Below are 21,322 nucleotides of genomic sequence, written 5' to 3'. Positions count from 1 at the left end.
TAGACTCTGAAACAGAAAGTTCCTTAATAGATCTAGGTCTAAGCCAAAAAATCAAGCCCAAAGAGGAATGAAACTAATTTAAAGAAACTACAGATAAACTTGTTGAATAAGGTACATTTATTTAGTTTAAACTCGGAGTTTATATACAAAAATGATTAATTTTGAATTTCGATAAATAAAATATAATGGTTTTTGAAGTGGAGTGTCCAGCACTCTTAGGCAATCTATATTTTTAAAAAACGCATGAAATAATAGGTGTATACTTTAAATCATAGTTTCGCTTACCAATTTCATAGAATCCCTTTTTAATGTATTTCAAAAACATTTCTATGGGAAAATTTAAAAGCTTGCGGCGAAAACATTCCAGAGTTGCCAACGTAGCGCAAGTGAGCGCCTTTAACTGTAATCATAAAAAGATATTAGCTTGTCATTTAAAAAAATAAATAAATAATAATAATAATCAACTTACGGTTGCAAACACAACGTAGTAGACAAGAGTGGTCGGAAACAAGAACAATATTGCAGAAAAGAATATTGTTGCAAGGTATAGCTGGCGATTCATATAGTTATGAGCTTCGATTCTATCTAAAAACAAAAAACGTAAAATGAATGTTGATCAAAATAAGATAGTCTTTTTGTTAGACCTACTTCTTAAGATATTATAGCGATTGCCTCGTACCACTTGCCATAACACCGTCAGGCCTTTAACTTCGACGTTATTCAATCTGAAAAAAGTAATTTGGTAAAATTATATTTAACTAGCGTATATTTAAACTTTGGCTAGCTCTTACACTTTGGTGTAAACGTAGAAACAATGAGCATGTAAGCCAACTATTGATATTAAATCGGCAAGCAATGCTATTTGATATGTAAATCCTAAACATCCAAATGCCCCGATGGCAAGGAAAACCTGCCGTACAATTGGTTCGATCAAATCTGAAACGAATTGAAAAATAATAATGTTTGTCGAATAATAAATTGCCATCGTTTATAATTGTTGCATACCCAAAAAGGTGGACCACAGTTCAATGTGATATTTAAAGCAGTCAAGAAAAAAATTATTCAAATGTATGTTAAGCTTGAGACCGATGGGACTACCTTCCAAAACCTTCAAAAGACTATATAGCTGGTGTATAATAATCTAAAAATAAAGTATGATTCTTCAGTTACACAGCAGTGTCTCGTCCATAAAAACGTTGAGCTTACGTGGGAGATCTGAATAAGAAAATCGCCTGGATGAGAAACAAGCGTAAACAATATCAGCATTAAAATAATGCCCAATGCTCGATCTATCATAATATTCGACAATCTGGAACTGAGAACAATATATATCAATAAATAAATCAATTAATATGAATGAAATATTTGAAGCAAATCTTACCCCGCTGCATAGATCGATTGCCATTCCTTATAATGTCTATAAATGACTGTGTGGGTTATTATACTATTTATAAATTTGTTGCCAACAACATATTGAAACATTTGCATTGGAATATTTGCAAGCAAGCACAATGACTGACTCCCATAGAACCACAAGTCATTCGATTTGCGGCACGTGTCTGGATTTGGTTGAACCAACTGGGCCAGCATATAGAAATCGCACTCGTCATTAATTTGATTCTCCCTTGTCCAGTGGGCGAGGGTGTTGTTCTCTTTGATAACTAAACTACGTACTGTTTGTTTATCGTAAAGTATTAGTTTAACTTGGTTCAGATTTTCGGGCGTAATTCCAGTAAACATAAGCGAGACGTTCGGCGCATCGTTGCTGTAAGTGAAGCATAAGACGACATCATGTGAACGGCAATAGTTGCTGTCCGCATAGGAATCACTGCACAAGATAGATCCCAAGAAACGCATTTTATTTGTGTCCGAGTCTAGTTTATTGTTGTCAGCGTCTACCACATAATAAACTACGACATTATCCTCGCTAATGTGTAGTTGGCCATATAGATTGCAGGCCCGCTTTAGATAGAAGTATTCAGTTGGTAGAAATATCTTTATGCTCATAGTTTTTAATAAAGCCGACAACAATTGACCTCATAATACAAAACAAAACAAAGTGTATATATAAACATATATCAGTTTATATATAACATACATATTTCGATAACAATTTACCAGCAAGCCATCGATATCACTTAATATGCCGTGCAACCCTGATGCATGTTTGTGTTTCAATTCACAATTTCATAGTTTTTCACGTGTTCTGTTTTATATCGTTTCGCAGATATTTATTGACATACACATTCGCATTTTAAAGGGATACATATTTCATCGGCTTTTGTTTTATAGTTAAAATTTTTTTTCGTGTCAAAATATATTTGTGCAAATATTATAATGGGATATGATGGTAAGTTGCAATATTATAGCGCCTTACCCATGCCTTAAAAATACATATGTGTTTCAATGTGCTTAAGTTCGGGCATCGGCTAATTTACACATGCATGTACGTACATAAGTTTACATAAATAGAATGGGCGAATGTACTAATGCTTGCCAATTTAGACTGCACATGTATACTTGGTAAAACATGATCAATGCTGTTTATTTGAAAGTTTTCAAATCATTTAACTATTTATCGTTATTTTGCATACTCACCGGCAGACATATTGGGCGCTACATACATACGTACGCATGGATGTACATACATATGTATGTGTATTTGTTGAATTTTCATATATGCTATCCCTTCAATATGCCCGAGTACCACTCTGGTATGCGCATGTATGTGTGTGCGTAATTAATGCGACATATTGCATACTTTTTTCCCACCAAAATAAACGCATTGCGTATGACGATGAGGCAGTTTTCACTATGTAAAAATATGTATATGTGTGTGTGTTCGTGTATGTGTATGCGTGTGTGCGTCTGTGTGTGCAAATGTATATATGTATGCGTGTACGTTCGCAAGCCCCGTGAGTATACAACACACTATTTAAATTAGCTTATGTTTTTCATATGCATGTGAGCTACAGTACATGGAATTAAAGCCGGTGATAGGAACATCAGTATGATTATGAGTGTATGTAAATAGTTGTAGGAGCGTGTACAGTACCTACAAGAATTAAGTTCCCACTGCGAAAAAAAAAACAATGCAAATAATGAGTGCCGACAAGTATTAATATTTGTGAATATTACTTTTATCAGCTAATGGATGTGTTATAAAAGCTGGCTAAGTTAAAATTGAAATTAACCTTTTCATGGAAATTAACTGAGTAAATTTGTTACTATATATCAGTTTTGAACTATAAACTATAGAAGTTCAACCCAAGCGTGTATTATTTCAAATATATTTTAAGTACGACAATTCGACATTTTATAACTTTACTTTACCTTAAACTTTATAATGGTCAGAACCCTTACATCTATTTAAAATTAAAAAGCAAAGCAGAAAAGATCGAGGGGAAAAGGTAAATAATTTTCAGAGTCTATATATAATTTTCAGAGTCATATATATAAAATCTCTATATAGACAAAAACGGTGAATAGCCCTAAATCCTGTAATGGTTCAAATAGAAAACTTGGCCCGGGTAACGCCGCTCAGCTAGTTTAATATATCTAGTTTATATACACGTTAATTAACACTTCAAGCCTAAAGGCATTTGTTCAGACTTTAAGCATGGGTACAAACATATTTGGTATTTAAGATACATACATAATATGATTAGGAAATTGTTGGTGTATGTGTAATCTATAAATGTATGTTTTACATTAACAGATCGTGACCGTGACCGCGACAGGCGCCGCCATCGATCCCGATCTCGTGATCGGCATCGTGATCGCTCTAGGGATCGTCGCCATCACCGGAACTCGCGCCGCAAGCCGTCATTATATTGGGATGTGCCGCCGCCTGGATTTGAGCACATAACACCAATGCAGTACAAAGCGATGCAAGCGTCTGGGCAAATCCCGGCCAGCGTAGTGCCAGATACGCCTCAAACAGCTGTGCCCGTGGTGGGGTCAACTATAACGCGTCAGGCGCGTCGCTTGTATGTGGGCAACATTCCGTTCGGTGTCACTGAGGAGGAAATGATGGAGTTTTTCAATCAACAAATGCATTTAGTTGGTTTAGCACAAGCCGCCGGTAGTCCAGTGCTGGCATGTCAAATTAATTTGGACAAGAACTTTGCTTTCCTCGAGTTCAGATCTATAGATGAGACCACTCAGGCCATGGCGTTTGATGGGATCAATTTAAAAGGACAAGACCTCAAAATAAGGCGCCCACATGATTACCAGCCTATGCCCGGCATCACGGATACGCCGGCAGTCAAGCCCGCTGTTGGTAAGTTGTCCACCAAAATCAGTTAGTTGTCCTCTCAGAGCACACAAATACTAACACAATCTCTCTCTATTTAATAGTGTCAAGTGGAGTTATCTCAACAGTGGTGCCCGATTCACCACACAAAATATTTATAGGAGGTCTACCCAATTATTTAAACGACGAACAGGTAAGCGAAGAAAGCTTAAAAGCGGATTATAAAGAAATTGGAGCAAGAAATATAAGAGAACTCAATGAAGTATCCATGACATTTATAAATGCATTCGAATATATGTATATAGACTTATATGATGTAATACATAAATGGAAATATCTTAAATGTAAAACTAATTTGATTTGCATATGATATACTAAACAATAATATTCAGGGTTTGCCGATCAAATTTCAGCTCATATTAGCCGCCTTTACCGGTCCAAAAAATTGTGTTAGACTTGATTTTCAAGCCGATCGGACGATAGTTCAACCGGGTATTGAGTTTTAACCCGATCGGATTACAATAAAAAAAAAGAACAGAAAAATAGTTGTAGTAACTAATGAAATTCATTTATAATAAAAAGTTTCAACTCTTGAGAATTCAGCTCCTAGCTGCCGTACGCGTTATTTTGCACTGAATTCAGATACACACAGTAGACGGATATAAATATTAATACATATTATCGAAATACCAAATGTACTACCCAAAATATTTATAATTTCCGAAAGCGCAATCCTCGGTTGATATGATGTCTAGTTGACGAAAACTCTCAGCTGTCGATACAATATTTCCCTAGGCTAAAAAAAAAAACGAATACAGTAGAATGATTATTTCTAATTGAATTTATGGAAAAGGTTCATATATATTTAAAATTATATTCGTCGTATAATATAAAGCAAATATGCTATACAATGGTAGCGCTTTCTCTTGTAAAGTAATTAAAAGTGTTGTTGAATATAAAATCAGTAACAATCAGTTAAAAAAAAATAACGCCTTGGCATGTGACATAGCTCTCAGGCAAACATACTATCCCTGCAGACCAAATGAATAAGAAATTCCAATTGATAAGGAGTTCCGCAACAAGCTCGACACTGCAAAGATCCAAAGTGGTTACGAATCTTAGGGCACATGCTCCTGGCTCTGGCATGCTTCCTGTCCTTGGATACGCAAGCACAACCCGAAGACTCATGGACACATTGCAGCGAACAAAAAGAAAACACCTGAGTTGCATATAAGCACTCACTTTAAATGACTTTCAGGTGACCATACGCTACGCCCTATACAGATACGGTGACCTGTTTGAAAGCAACATCAGGTGGGGCAATAAACAGCTTCAAGACCTGCATATACCGGGTGCAGACAAAATAATCCCAGCCAAATACTGCATGCAATCAGATAGCTGAAAGATATCATCCAAAAAGTTTGTTCAACTGGAGCAATCCCAGAAACGTGATTTGTGGCTAATGTGGTTTTTAAGCAGGTAAATCCTTTCACAAAACCCTCAAAGATTGTCCTTCATTCTGAAGATGATGGGCTCCATATGCCTTCTTACTTCTCAAACTCACAGCACGCCTATAGGAAAGCCAGGCCCACCGAATCAGCGTTACATGCTGTCATTTCAATAATAGATAAATCTTTTCTGCAGAAGGAATTCACCCTAAACGCAATTCTTGACATAGGAGCCTTCAAGAAGGTCACCCCCCCATACAAACACCAGTGCAATTGCGAGCCTGGAGGTCGACCCTCGGATCGTGAACCTTATCGATGAGTTGCTGATACGCAGGACCGTCAAGGCTTCACTGGGATCGTCGGCTACTTCCAGGTTTGTGAGTCGAGGCACTCCACCAAGTGGTATCCTCTCTCCTCCCTTAGGATCGTAGCGGTCAACTTACTGCTGCGCTCAATGGAATGCGGACGATGTTGCTGTCGCACTCTCGGAAAAATATCCACAAACTCAGTGTACAAACATGACAGATGGCCTCCTTCATTCAGCATCAACACTCAACGTTTCGCATGCACCTCTGCCAAATGGACTCGCATATTTCTTGTCACTCCCTCAGCTACAGACTACTGTCGCATTCAATGGCAACTCGCACCCGTTTTTTACTCTCGATAGAATGGAGAGCTATTTTTGCCGCTCGGGGCCCAATAAATTTTTATCAGGGTCTACTGCCATGAATTAAGCAGTTACAAAATTATTTAGATTTCCGATTGATTGAAGTGTCTTCCAAGCGCAGGTGCGCAGGCATCAAAGAACGCGTCAAAGAATCAAAGAAGCATTCTTCTGCATCTGCATATATTCTGCCGCAGAAGCTCGATGAGAAAATAGAAGGACACATGTTCAGCACACTGGAAAACTACAATTCGTTATCTTGGAATCTATATCTGTCAGTAAAGACTCAAATGGCATCGACGCCACGGATTGGAAGTGCCACATTTTAAATCATTGAGGCGCAAGGGAGAACAAAATGTGGGACCACTAATGGTCCACGTGAGACGAGGGTGAGCTTGTCTCGGCTGCCGCGTTAGTTGGATTAAGCCTAGATGGTGTCATGAGTTGTCTATTCGTTTCCTACCTCTAAGACTGTGCGACATAAGCTCTCCTTTAGTTTTATTCTAGCGATTAAATATAAAAAAATGTACACGAACAGCAAAACGAATATACCGTTTTGCAGTTTGTGAACAGCATATAAAGTCTTCTATTGGTAAAATCTCTTTTAAATTAGTCTTGCCAAATAATATGTGTCTGTGCTCTTAAACAATAATTACATAACAACCATTTATTGCATTGCAGGTGAAAGAATTGTTGCTATCATTTGGTAAGCTAAGAGCGTTCAACCTTGTTAAGGACGCAGCAACCGGCTTGAGTAAAGGATATGCCTTTTGTGAATACGTTGATCTGAGCATTACTGATCAGGTAAGTTATATTTCTTAGTCATGTATCAGATGCTAATATGATAACTGTTCTTTTCTGTTCCAAAAGTCAATTGCTGGATTGAATGGCATGCAGTTGGGAGACAAGAAACTGATCGTTCAGCGTGCCAGTGTGGGTGCCAAAAATGCTCAGAATGCCGCTAATACCAGCCAGTCGGTTATGTTGCAAGTGCCGGGCTTATCGACAGTGGTGACATCTGGTCCGCCCACTGAGGTGCTTTGCTTATTGAACATGGTCACTCCCGATGAGCTGCGCGATGAGGAGGAATATGAGGATATATTGGAGGATATTAAGGAGGAGTGCACGAAATATGGCGTCGTTCGCAGCGTTGAGATACCGCGTCCGATTGAGGGCGTGGAAGTTCCTGGTTGCGGCAAAGTGTTTGTCGAATTTAACTCGGTTCTCGATTGTCAAAAGGCTCAACAGGCATTGACTGGCCGAAAGTTCAGCGATCGCGTTGTTGTTACATCATACTTTGATCCTGACAAATATCATAGACGCGAATTTTAGATAAAGTTTCTACGTATTTCACACATTCACCAATTTGTCCAATAAAAAGAAAAATCAAACAACAACAAAAATCACATAATAAAATAACAATTCATGACTTTTATCCAACATACAATTATTTTCTTCCTGCACAAACCCATCGATCTACGATCTATTTAAAACTGCAAACAAATTTAAGATACTTGAAGCCCACTATTTACGAAGTTGCAAGCCAATTTTCGAGTATCTCGTATAACAGTGTACAAATTGAAGATTAACAACAATATTGAATATCACTTACGCCGTAAAAACTTTATTTGGCACTGACGAATAAAACAATATAATTTATGTATATATACACATGTGGGTAAAACATTCATAACAGTATTAACATACAATTTCTAATTTGTATAATATATAAATATATATGCGAAAAAATAACTTAAAATAACAGAAAATGAAGCAAAATTAGTTCAGTTATGTGCAAATCGCGTTCTGATGACTACATTAATAAATGCTGTGTGCTTAAATCTCATTATGGAATTCGCTTGATAGTGCTGCTACGTTTGTACTATGAAATTGACGATTTCATTACCACCACGCCACTCTTTTTTTTTTTTTTTTGGGACGTCACAATATTTAAATGTCATTAAGTTGGCTGCGGCTCATGTTACATGCGATTACTACGTTTATAATATGGATCTTATGATAAGCCTGTTATGTAAGCACTAAAAATAGTTGAATTTCATGAATCCAATCTAAAATTGCTTTCCAACAATTTGATTTTCACGCGAAAGTTGGCATTGGTATAGTGAAAAGGTGAATTGCTTTACTTCACATTCATTTTGCGAATTTACAAGCAAACTTTTATGATTTTAAATTAAACGTTAGTCAAAACTGTGGCATAAACACATCAAATACATTGTTCTCGAACTCACAGAATGAATTGTTAGAATTGTTTTTAACAGAAATTAACTAGGTTGCGATTCACCAATTCATCAAATGACTTGATACCTTCATTAATACGTATATACGCCCGACTTGCACTGTGAAAATTATGCTTTGTGCACGTAACTGACCTAAGTCAGGAAAAATCATAATACTGATTAGTAAAACAATTTTTAAAATGAACACATTTCACTTATAAATTATATATAAGTAATTATATGGGCGATACCATCAAAATGTACACCTTGAGTTTATTTTTACACATTTACAAATAATCTAAATTGTCAAATTGCAAATCGAACGGCTGGAATACTGATATGCTTTTCCCTTTTTTTCACTTTGTTATGGAGAGATATCCTACAGATAATTGACAGGCGTATCTTTTTTAAGCTGGGCTACAAATAAAGCCGAAAAGGTTGGAACCTGGAATTTCAATTTCATATGTATCATGAACCGAGCCTTAAACCGGATTACCTTTGACCCAGAAAACTATTTTTTTGTTTGATTTAAAATGTTCTTGTAAAATTAGTTAGTTTTTGGCATTGCCCTTAGACTTGTTTAAGTACTTTGAATATGAAAAATTACCTAATACCGGATCAAGAGAATTGTGTAGAATTGAAGTGCTCTATATAAAATTGTTAAAAATGTAGCGAACTAATGTTCGAACTAAAACCTGGGCGAGGCATTGATTCGAACCGGCTTGCAGCGTATCAGTCACAATTTGCTAGTCCTAATCCGTTCGGTCCTACTTTCCCGACCGTTTACATCTTTTGCACTTAGACAGTAATACATTTTAAGCAATTCTTCCTGGAATAGCATGATATGTATATAATATAAATATATATTAAAAATATTATGCAGCACTTTCTAGTATTTTGGCGTATAAACGTAAACATAGTCAACTTTCGTGTGTAAATCGAATTCGTGAATTGGCGTTAGCTACGTTCCATGAAATTGGCTAGCATAAATACAATTTAAACGCAGCATATCATGAAATGCACACTCTTAAAAAACTGATTTCGCGAAGTGTCCATGGCATAAACACACATAAGCTTCGTAAAGGAATGCGAAAATCATTTGTCGCAAGTGCAGATTGTAAAAATCTTTCACGTGCAGAATGTAGTTTTGTTAAGTAATGCTAGCTGCGATATGTGTATGTATATGTAGTTAATATGTGGTTGGGTAAGATATGTATGTACGTGTTGTTTTGTGATATGTATGCATTGTGTTTAAAAATACTTGAATTCGGGCTGTGTTATTGCACTAAGTAGATTCCCGATTTGAAATCTCGATATTGACCAAAAGCGAGGACAGCTCCAGCTCCTCGCTGAACTTGTTGCGCAGGATCACGCTGCGATAGCCTTGGCGCACACAGGTCAATGGATAGCAGGCCTGGGCTATGAAATGCGTTTCGGCAAACATATCCTCGTCCTGGACCTCGAAGCGCAGCAGCGCAAACTGCGGATTGTGCACTGTGAACTCGAAGGATTCGTTCCAAATGGGATTGAATCCGTTCTCATTGACTTTGCTGCGGTATTTGATGCCGCTATCAAAGCTGGCGCCAACGATTTCCACAACAATTTGCGGATTGTTCGATTTGCCACCGCGGAATAGATGCCGAGCTGCAATGATGCGCACGCTAACCTTCGTTTCGATGAGGCCGTCAGACAAGGGATTGTTGGGATTGAAATTCTCGGACATCATAAACACTGGCTTTAGTATGTAGCCACATTGGCCATTATTTCGAAATTTGGCCTGATTGAGCTGCATGGCCTTGTCGCCAGTTTGATAATTCAGTGCAATCATTTGGGAGCCAATGTTCCAAAAGGGCACCGGATTAAAGTTGGATGAGTCCAAGCGTTGACCCTTCGGGTATACACGACTAATTTGATTGCGATGATACGACAGGAAGAGCGGCATATTTTGTTGTATAAACTGCTTTTCGGCCTTTGTTTCGGGAAAGCTGGACATCTCTTGGAATATCCAAGAGTGATCCCGGAACGGTACACTGCGAAAATAGATGATCAAATCGGACATCTCCTTGGCCACGCGTGCCGTGCGCTCCTTTTTACGTCGTTCTGTGGCCAATTGACTAGCAATTAGTGCTGCGTCCTGTATGGATTTGATCCACTCGTAGGCCGTCTCCTGGTTGTCAAATCCGATTATAAATGGATTTTGCATCGTTGGCGTTTGGATCTGCAGCTTTATTATAATTCCAGGCTCGTTTGACTCGAAAAGAGACGCCACTGCGCCATAGATCTCAATTGAATCGGTGCGCCCATCGTTGCCCTCCTCAGTGACCGAATTGTAATCCTCAGTTGCAGAATCAATGACCTATAAAATATGGAAAGAGAAGGTTCATTTGTTTAATCAAAAGTTTAGAATAAGAATAATTGGTTACCTTGACATAGTTAGCCGGCAGATGTTGTTGTATCATGCCACCGTAATCACCTTTCCACCACATCGAGTTGTTCCTCTGCACATTCGTTATGATCGCGTGCTTTGGAAAGGAGAGCTCGTCTGGCTTGTCGGCCTTATAGCTGTATAGGGCCTTGCATGTGACATATTCCTCCAGATTGGAGCCCATATAATTGGAGGCACCAGAGCTATCGTTATTGCTATGCTCACCGTGCAATTGGGCATTCTCTATTAGGCTCTGTCGCAGTAGCTCCTGGGAAACCGGATGGACGAGTTTGACGTTCCGATATAACGGATTCCTCATATAATAGTGTATTAGCGATACTAAGGACTCAAATTGCATTGTGTCAATGGCATACAGGCGACCCTCCTGCATGATCCGACAGTGTTTGATTTTGCGATTTATCGTAAAGGATATGACAAACGCATTGACGCTTTGCACCGATGGCCGCACCAGAAACGATCCAATGTCCAGCTTTAACAGACCCTGCTCGGCCTGCTCCTTTGTGGTATTTGGATGAAACCAATCCTGACTCTCGTGCTTCTTTGGTTGTGGTACTGGCTCCTTGAGGATAATGGAAAACTCCGAGCTACGCAGCATATTCTTGCGGTAGTACACAATCAACGAGTACAACGAATCAAATACAAAGTTCTCAACCAGATAATACTTAATGGAGCCATTCTCGTGTTTCAGCTTAATACGGCAATGATTGGGCCGATTGCGCCGCCAGAAGGACAAGCTATAATCCCCCACAAACGTGGCCGACTCGCGCACCAAGAATGTGCCATCGCCAAGGTGTTTGTAAGTTTCCAACAACTGATCCGCCTCTTGTCTTCCACCTAATAAAAAGATGCCAATAGAAATAATAATGCAAAACGAAAACCTTTCTGAATCATGTTATCTTATAATAATATCAATTATAATGTAGTTCGATGCGGATAAGCTTTTATCTTGGGAGCATATTTATTATACCCTCAACCTGTTACAAATGGGCAAAAGGGACAAATTGTTTTCGTGGAAATGAATAAGCAGACGGAGAGAAACATTCTCGGTCCCCCATGTTGTTTATGTTTGTATGTATGGAAAGAAGCTAGATTATTTATTTAGAAAGAAGCTATTATTTGGAAAGAAGCTAGATTATTTGAAGTAAAGCGGTTGATTTTGTTGAGATCATGTTAAACTGAAAATAGGTTCATGACAAAATGAAAGCGCTGTCATCGAGCAATGGTTCCTTTAACAGCTTTATATCATATGCTGCTCCGATACGGCATGGCCTACCAAGTTGCATCGAGCTAGTTGCAAAACTGCTCGGAGCACGGAAATTTGATAGATTAAATAATTGAAAAATTGAAACACTTACCCTCTAACTTGCCGTGAAACCAATTTTCACCAAAATGCAGCTCATCATTGGCCGATGTATCCTTCTGTTTCTGCTGCATATTGCTATTCAGCGTGCAGGACGACAGTCCGAAATCATCATCTTCTGAATTGCCGTTGCGGCATTCGCTGATTTCGGATGTGTAGATAAGCTCCTGTTGGGTGAGCACAAACTGATAGAGGTTCCACGACTTATCGACTGGGTCCTTAAAGTACAGCAAGCCTTTCTTTAGGATTTTCTGCAAATTCTCGCTATCATCCGTCGCGCCACCCAGAGAAGACCGGTGACTAAATGAAGCGATCGTTCCATTATTAACACCAACCGCAGGTAAATTAATTGCACTAACATTTTCATCGAATTGCGGCAACTTTTTGTGCTTTAGAATTATCTTGCGACGCAGCTGATTGGGCGACGGCAAATGCAGTTCATTTCGATCGCAAGGCTGTGTGAGCAGCATATCTCCAAAGACCTGGAACAGAAGATATAAGCATGTCATTTACGATTCGTATATGAATATCTGATAAGCCCACCTCAATCAGCGCATGTGCCATATTTCGCTGTTGCTCCAAGGAGCAGTTCTGTTCGATGGATAGAATTACTGGATACTCGGACGTGGTGAATGCATGATCTTTAATGGTCTTGATGACGTCCATGAACTTAATTTTTGAGGTCATGGTGTGACCATGGAATATGTACGGCAAATTGTCAGGGCCATTCCAGCAGTCTAGCTCGATGCAGCGACAACCCATGCGGAGGGCACGTGCATAGGCCTCGCAAGAGGATTCGCTCGAGAACTGGTCACCCGTTAGATATGTGTTGTGGGATGAGGCTATCCAGTAGGAGGACAACGGCTGGTTCATGTCCATGAAGACGGCATCGAATCTTGCGTCCCACAGATCATTTTGCTTGGAAAAGAGATAATCGACAAACTCGGAGATGGTTAAATATGGCTCCTGCACATCGCGTTCAACGTCCTGCACAAAGTCGCGCATAAAACTAGATATACTATTCAGTTCCAAGGCATTCAAATCGTGCTGTTCAATTTCCAGGAAACGTTTAAACTCAATGGGCCTTACTATTTTCTTGTCCTCCGAATAAGCGAACTGCGTACTACCAAGGACATTGACGAAATTAACGGGCAGCAAGAGTTTCTGATACAGACGCGAGAAATCGTCGAATTTCAGATCATGCTTGCGTTTTATATCGTCTGTAAAGCACTCCATAAATTTACTTGTGCTCATCTTGCAACTAACGTTGCTCAAGAATGTTTTGAAATCCTTGATGGTCACTTGGGAGCTCTGGTCGGATTTGGTCAGGTGCGAGTTAACATTCTCGAACGAATAGTATTCACGCCGCAGCCAACGATCGATTTGCAGTGGATACGGCGAATGAATGGTGTCCTTAACCATATACCTTAATCCCCGTACCCAGTTATCGGCTTCGATCTCCGAGAGCGCCACCACAGAGAAGCTCTTCAGCTTGAAACTGTTGCCGTACATAATGACAAAACATTTGCTGCTCTCGAAACGCTGGCAGTCATCGGCATGGAGTCGGAACTCCTTTGAGTTCTTGCCGACGCGTATTTCGCGTATCTCCCGCAACTGGATTGTTCCCTCGTATTCGGTGCGTGTCTGTGCCGCGACAGTGGACCATAACAGCTGACGGGTTTCTCTGATAAGCATGAGGTGTCGCCGATCGGGGCGTCGTTGTTTTCCATATAGTTTCGTTACAATTGTTCCGCGTTCTAGCATGCAAATTGTCTGCTCCATTTCCCCCAATAGGGGTGTATTCATTGCACTAAAGCAACTCATCGTTTTTTAATTATTTATTTATAATTTCAATTATTAACAAATTATGAAAACATGCATTAGTCGGAATCTCTTCTACAATATGTTGGATGTATGTATGTTAAGGTATTTTTGCGTTGGCTCTTTAAGGCTTGAAGAGCATTCAACGTATTGTGCTATGATTCATTGACGTTTTATTAATTCGATTTGGCAGCTAATTAGCTAATGGAAATTTATTTTGTTATTGATTACAATTGCACTTGTTGAATGTTGGACTCTTTAAAAGAATTATTGCTTGTACAGGAAAAGTATCGATATTATCGTTATCGACGTTAAAACGTAAGCAACATGGCATGCAGGTGAATTACGTTTACATTGCGTTTACATTTCTGTTATTTTGTAACATATTTTGCCTTTTAGCCTTTTTTTTTAAATGTGTTGGCCGGAATATATGTTGGTGTTCTTTTCATTAGTTTTATTTTTTTTTTTATTGCATATTACTGATTTCTTTTTTTATTTTTGTAAAAATTATTATTATGTTTTGTTTTGGGTTTAAAATGGTTTGCAATTTTTAAAGAAGTTGCGAATATCTGTGCAGATTGAACGTTACATTGGAAGCCAATGTGTCCATTTGGTAACGTTTTAATGAAAATGTGTATTTAATCATAGATGCAAATTATGCAGAATTTTTTAATTCCGACAAAAAATTGAATTTGCCATTCATAAAATGTACTTTGGCTTTTTCATGTTGATCTGTCTTCCTTAGAAATCGATAGTTGACAGCACTGGTGAGTGAGAAATAAAATGAGTATAGAGCTAACAGAACTGTTAAATCAATGTTTCCTATATTTAACATAACAGTGAAATGCTCGTGCACAGTGCTCTCTCAATGTTACTCATTAATAGTACCTTCGAGTGTAACAGAGGGCTGACATAAAAACTACTTCACGCTCCAAAAGATGAAAAAGTGAAAATCCATTGGCAATTTGATTACAAAAATAAGTGAGACAAGCTCGCGCGGGGCCATACACTCGTCGCTAGCAGCGTGGCGTACAAATTATGCTAAAAAGCATCAACGCTGCCTTCAAATATGCAGAAAATAAATCCAACAACGCCAGCGCCAGCAGGAGCATCGCTAGCGACAACAGCACTAGATAGCGTCGCGACAATTTCAAGTGCGACGCCAGCTTCAGCATCCGGATCCAATGCAAGGAGCAAGAGCGGCGAGCGTGGCAACTCCAGTGGTCCAGCGGTGAGTGCAAGTGTGTGTGTGTTGTGTGTACACAAGCTTCACCAGCTAGCGCGCGCGCTTGTGTGTGCGTGCGTGTGTGTGTGTGTGCGTGCGAATGTGTGCCATGCTATTAGTTTTTTCCAATTGCAGATCACAGGCTAAGCTTTAATTTTTCTTGCGGACATCAATTTCGGCCTTAGCCATTATATAACTCAATGACAGCGCACGCTTATTGACCTTACCCCTGCAGCCCGCTTACGCCCACACACCCACACACCACACTAAACCCACCGCAGACGTCACGAGCTGGGCAATTGTTATTGCTAGCCCAGTTCTGTTTTGTTCATTTTGTTTTCGCTATTGTAATTTTCCGCTGTCAGGTTGTTCGGTAAACGTGCCAATACCACCGCCCGCCCGCCCCCTCGACTTAAGCGCTGCTGCGCATGCCACCCACTTGGGCCCACATTGACCTCCTGCCGCCCCCGCTTCACGTGTGTGTTGCGTCTTGCTGCTTTCTTGTGCTTATGACTCTGTTCCGGCATTTGTCAATATACATTTTGTTTACCATTTGCTTTTAACCATTTTACATTAAGCTGCTGCTTCTTCTTCCTCTTCTCTTCATCTGCTGCATCATGCTTTTCGCTAAACATCTGTGCAGCTAAATGTGCTTGTGTGCGTCGCCGCCGCCCCCTTTGCCCCACATTGAGACTTGAGTGCTTGCTGTCGTTTGTTAATTGCTGCTTATTTTATTTTCATTATTACTTACTATTACAGTTAGTTACAACAAGTATTTTGTTGTTGTTGTTGTTCTGATTCAATCGAAAATCGAAAACATTCAATTTAATTTCTTACGTCTCGCACTTGTACTTGTGCTTCGTGCTAAATAATTTGGTCAGAGCCTGCGGCAATGCCAGTTCCGTGCTGATTACGTCAGGGCTATCTTACGTTTCACACACACACACACACACACACACGCACACAGACACAGGTCTTGGCTGACTATTTCTGGCATTAATCCTTTTTGGAGGAGCGCGTGCTGCGCATCGCTCAAGGCTGACAAAATGCCATTAGACAGTTTTTGTCATTTTGCTGTCGCCTTAATTAAAGTTTTCCACTTGCATTTTATTCAATTCAATTATTCAATTAAGTTGAATTGAATTGAATTCCCAAAATAAACACAATGCCAACTTGAATGTCTTATAGGGATTTCTTAAAGCTTTAATTAATTACATTAGTTTATAAGTCAAGAGTTCTTATACTTAATCTAAGACCAAATAGGGCTTATCTGCAATTAAGTATAAATAATACTTAATTCACTATTAGCTTGAAGAAAACATCATGATATTGAGGAAGAATTTTGTATTTAGCATTTTGGCCATCTGTGTTCGTTTTATTACTAAAACAGTTTCATTTCATTTCACTTGACTAAATTTAATCATTTATGAAAGTTTATAATCAATTAATTGTCTTCAAGTTTGTCGTTTTAGTTTGTTTTCTGCTTTCCATTCTAATCAAAGTTTTTATTCAAATTGATTTCAGTTTTTAATGAAGTTCTTAATTTTGTTTTTTACGACAATATTTGCCTGTTTAAATATTTTTTTTTATTGCGCAACCTGCAAAATATATAAGATTATTCTTCTAAATTTAGACTATAATTGTATAAATCTTATAGCATTACATTCTCCAAAAATACATTTTTGTGTAAACAATTGCAACTATTTAGCTGTAATGTATACAGACACGTACAAATATATTGTTTTTAGCTTTGCAAACAAATTTCCCTTCGCTTTTCTGACCGGAAGCGGGCACTTTTTTTGAAGCCCATAAACATTCTATAGGAATAACTATACGAGATACTTCAAGACAATCGACTATTCACGTTTTTTATAGTATTCGGGCATCTTCGGAAGAAGCCGAAGCTCAGATACACTTGTAAACATATGGCTTACGGAGAGATCCGGATCGGCCGATTCCAACTGACTTTGCCTGTGATATATAAACGGACCTATGCAAAGTTTCGTAGTTTTTATACTTATCGAGAATATATATTTTACGAAGTTGGGAATGTCTTCTTCTATAGCTTATGCTGTTTGTATGACTTCCCGACTTTATCGTCAGCAGACATTTTTTTAAAGATTTGTAATTTCTAAAAATACTTATTAAGCCACTTTAATTTATATTTTAATACTCATTAAATTATATTTAAAACATATTTATTTATGATTTTCATATAAACATACATTTATTTTTCTTTTATTATTTTATTATAGAGCTTTTTGTTGTTGTGCACCTAACCACAAACTCATCATGAAAATGTATTCCAGGGTTTTAGCTAGGTAAGCGCCAATTCGTCAAAGAGTGTTCACCTCATATTTCAAATCCCCGTAAGATCTTATGTATCTGTTCTAAAACTTTGCTTGATTCTCGCTTTCACAGTACGCCGCCTCAAAGCCGCAGCAGCAACAGCAGCAGCAGCAGCAACAGCAACAGGAAGAAACAACATCGAGCTGCAAGCAACAGGAACTGCAGCATGAGCAACCGATTGCCATACATTATCTGGCCAGCTTCCATGAGATCTGCGTGGTGACGGCCCTGCTGCCGCTAGTAACGCTCTTTACATGCTTTGTGACCGCCTACATATTCCAGTACGACGATGTACACGAGACACATTGCCGGGTATGTCCAGCTGGAGTGTAAAATATTTGAAGCAATCATATTTGCTAATATACCAAATTTGTATCTGTGCAGGTTTACAATATAATTCCCTCGATAAGTGCAATTACTGGCGTTAGTCCGCAGCGTTATTTCTGGCGCGCCAGCATTGCGCTGCACATCGGGCCGCGCATACCCATTGCCTTTGTCTACAAGAACTATTATCGCGCCCAGCTGGCGCGGCTTGCCCCGTCGCTGGTGCCAAAGACAAGCTGGTTAATCTCATTAATTTTGGTGCTAAACTGCATTGAGATTGCGGCGTTGGGTGGAGTGACCTATATATCGAATCGCGAGAATTATCGTAAGCTAAACATCATTATTTTTTCGGCTCGCATTAACCTATTAATGGTCACTATTAAATTTACAGCCGTTCATGAGAGGATCTTTATCACATTTATGGTTTGCTCGCTGTGCTACATGCTGGCTACCATTCATCTGAATGGTATATTGAATGCACGCAAAACTCTAAACGCACAACAGATTCAGTCCATCAAATGGAAGAAAATACTCTTTGTTGTCTCCATACTGAGCACCATTGGTCTCTTGGTCTTCTTTGCCAAACATCGTTTCTATTGCCATGATTTGGGTGAGCCAATTACAAAGCTATGCTTCAAGTTGGGCACGTGAATGAGTTGTGATAGCTCAGTCTTGATAATGAAACTTACACGAAACCAATAATTTTTTTTTCATTACCTGCATCATTTTAAAGGCAATTATTACCTGTATCCCTCTCTTGCTCTGTCGCGGTAAATCTATTCAGATTCGAATCGAGTCGAATCGATATTAGTTGTGCCGTAGTTTTCTTTTTTTAAATGTCACGCGCCCAACTCGTAAGTTTTAGCCACTCTAATAACAGTCATAATAATGTATCTTTATCTTTTACAGCATTCAGTTGGTTTGCATTCTTTGAATATTTGATTGCCATTGCCAATATGCTGTTCCATTTTACCATTATCTGGGACTTTCCATCTCAGTTCATGCTGATTGTGCAGGGACCGCGTGAGAATCTAACGCAGTATTTGGCCGCTAAGCCTAAAATTAACTAAGCCCATAACTTTTAATTTTCTTAATTTATAAATTGTACACACACACTAACACAGACACATAATCGTAATACCATACGTATATAGAATGTATTGCACCTATATAGAATGTCACTCTGACGAAACGTACAACTCAATTGAATTTCTTTTCTTGTGTCATTAATTCAAAACTAGCGCTTCCATAACCAAATGAAATGAATATGAAAATGTAATATTTTATATTGTTTCAAAAAGTTCCAATTTGTCAGTTAATTAAACCCGATTAACGATTTATACGGCATTATGTTAACTATACGTACAAAATCCAAAAGTTCCACTTTTCGCCATAAGTAAATTAAACATGTTGTATTAAACAGTATTGTGCGACATAAATCAACCGAGTTATTTAAGAAATACTTTATCGAATTCCACAAAAAACGTCATCCAAATAAAGCATGTGAACCTGTAGGCTGCTCATCTGTTTAAATATCTTTCATACAAAAAGTCTATAAGTGTTATTGAATAATTTTGGCATAAGTCTAATACATGCATAGGTGTGCAGCTAAGGGACATATGTATTAACTAATTATAGATCAATTTCGTAAACACGTTATGCTGTTCATCTTTTGAACGAGTTTCATTTTATATAAATATATTGCCCATCATATTTGTTTCAATACGTAAATTCTAAGATAGTATACGATAACGAAATATATATAATTCTTAAAATTGAAACAAATTTGATCTATTAACATACCAAATTTGGTGTCTTTAGCTTTAATATTGAACGAAGGGTTAACGAGCAAACCAATATGCCGAAGTTGAGATGTATAGCTAAATGTTGAATAGAGTTCTTTTGCAACCCTTTGAACACAGGTATTCAAACCGTTTTGCCCTAATAGATAAACTTATATTGGTCTAGATGAAATTTTTAAGTCGAAATGTTATTTATTTGATTTTTTTTTTTTTATTTTTGTTTCAATTGTGCTCAATACAGAAATATAAAGTATATGTCCCTATTTATATTCAAAATAATGTGTACCTTTGTGGAGTATATACCTGTATAACATGCCTACGTATATATGTATATGTACTTGAACCTACCCAATAGTCAGTTAACTTAGGTATTTTATTCTAAATTAACTAGTAGTTTCCACAAAACGCATCAATTTTGGCCATTGCTGTTCTTTGATGATCTCATGTCAATTGTCATGGAAAGCGTTTGTTAGGCATAGGTTTAAAAACAATATGTATTTGGAACTACAGTCTATATATACATATACACATCTATATATATATACACATAATACATAACACGTTAGCGGTACATATCGTTTATACATTCGAAATATTGAAAAAAAAAAGAAAAGGGGGGCCTATGGTTTATGTAGCGCTCTCCGACTCACCAGTGTTATCAGGAGTATTACACACTTATTCTAAAACCAGAAAAACAAATTCAGACAATAGCCATTTAAGGTGAGACAAGCAACGAACATCATTAAAGAAATTACGAAAACAAATAAAATAGTATAAGCCACAATTTTAGCTGCTGCTGCATATAAATCGTGTTAACAACTAACGAAATATGTTAAACAAATAGAAAACATTGAACAATTGTACTTACAACAATAACAACAACAAAAACAATAGCGTACATATGTAGCTCGAAATGATGAAATGAAAGATACAAAGAACCATCAAATATGATATGATGATTTGAGCATTTTTCAATTAGCAATTGATTTGATTTTGAATTCTGTATTTGAAATAACAATATCTAATCAAATAATTAATAACAATTAGGGCTATACAATGTATATTTTATAGGTGCATTTTTTTTTTCTTCAAATATTTAGCTGAATATTGAATCGAAAGTTCAAATTGAAAATTACGTAATAACTTTGTACTATACACAGCAAGGAATATTTTTATTGAAATCATTGTATAAATGTGCATTTTCACCTGGAGAGGTGAAAGTGTAAGTAAGGCATTCAGAAAATATAAATCTTGTTTATGTATTTCCTATTGTTAAGGTAAGCAAACAATTGTTATTATGCAACACAACAGAAACAAAATAAAAATAAGAAGAAAACCAATGAAAATTAAAAAACTAACACACACACACGCACACACACAGTGTAAAACGA

At 37.9% G+C, this 21,322-nt stretch overlaps 4 protein-coding genes across 5 annotated transcripts; 2 read left to right on the top strand and 2 right to left on the bottom strand.

Moving 5' to 3' along the window:
• Positions 1-125: 125 nt before the first annotated feature.
• Positions 126-2,062, bottom strand: LOC115765238. Its single transcript, XM_030708695.1, has 8 exons — positions 1,382-2,062; positions 1,207-1,315; positions 1,006-1,141; positions 792-936; positions 649-725; positions 470-585; positions 286-400; positions 126-224 (listed from the first exon to the last, which is right to left on the bottom strand). The coding sequence occupies exons 1-8, from the start codon at positions 2,005-2,007 to the stop codon at positions 127-129; spliced, it is 1,422 nt and encodes a 473-aa protein (XP_030564555.1). The 5' UTR covers positions 2,008-2,062; the 3' UTR covers position 126.
• A 182-nt stretch (positions 2,063-2,244) lies between these two features.
• On the top strand, positions 2,245-7,785 carry LOC115765239 (splicing factor U2AF 50 kDa subunit). Its single transcript, XM_030708696.1, has 5 exons — positions 2,245-2,350; positions 3,719-4,282; positions 4,360-4,448; positions 7,049-7,171; positions 7,238-7,785. Exons 1-5 carry the CDS (start codon positions 2,338-2,340, stop codon positions 7,697-7,699), a joined length of 1,251 nt encoding a protein of 416 aa, XP_030564556.1. The 5' UTR covers positions 2,245-2,337; the 3' UTR covers positions 7,700-7,785.
• Positions 7,786-8,326: 541 nt separating this feature from the next.
• LOC115765237 (1-phosphatidylinositol 4,5-bisphosphate phosphodiesterase gamma-1) lies at positions 8,327-14,249 on the bottom strand. Its single transcript, XM_030708694.1, has 4 exons — positions 12,954-14,249; positions 12,406-12,892; positions 11,028-11,884; positions 8,327-10,960 (listed from the first exon to the last, which is right to left on the bottom strand). The coding sequence occupies exons 1-4, from the start codon at positions 14,232-14,234 to the stop codon at positions 9,890-9,892; spliced, it is 3,696 nt and encodes a 1,231-aa protein (XP_030564554.1). The 5' UTR covers positions 14,235-14,249; the 3' UTR covers positions 8,327-9,889.
• Positions 14,250-15,112: 863 nt separating this feature from the next.
• Positions 15,113-19,643, top strand: LOC115765234 (post-GPI attachment to proteins factor 2-like). 2 transcript variants are annotated; one of them, XM_030708691.1, is made up of 5 exons: positions 15,116-15,462; positions 17,878-18,117; positions 18,190-18,454; positions 18,521-18,739; positions 19,039-19,643. In XM_030708691.1, exons 1-5 carry the CDS (start codon positions 15,301-15,303, stop codon positions 19,197-19,199), a joined length of 1,047 nt encoding a protein of 348 aa, XP_030564551.1. In that variant the 5' UTR covers positions 15,116-15,300; the 3' UTR covers positions 19,200-19,643. The 2 variants fall into 2 exon arrangements, with proteins under 2 accessions (XP_030564550.1, XP_030564551.1); XM_030708690.1 differs by having other exon boundaries at positions 15,113-15,462; positions 18,190-18,739.
• The last annotated feature ends 1,679 nt before the right edge of the window (positions 19,644-21,322 follow it).

The sequence above is a fragment of the Drosophila novamexicana genome, unplaced genomic scaffold, assembly GCF_003285875.2.
Source record: "Drosophila novamexicana strain 15010-1031.04,08,12 unplaced genomic scaffold, DnovRS2.1 tig00000960-arrow-arrow-pilon, whole genome shotgun sequence".
Taxonomy (NCBI): domain Eukaryota; kingdom Metazoa; phylum Arthropoda; class Insecta; order Diptera; family Drosophilidae; genus Drosophila; species Drosophila novamexicana.
The sequence above is the reverse complement of the archived record's forward strand: the minus strand, read 5'-3'. Positions and strand labels throughout refer to the sequence as shown.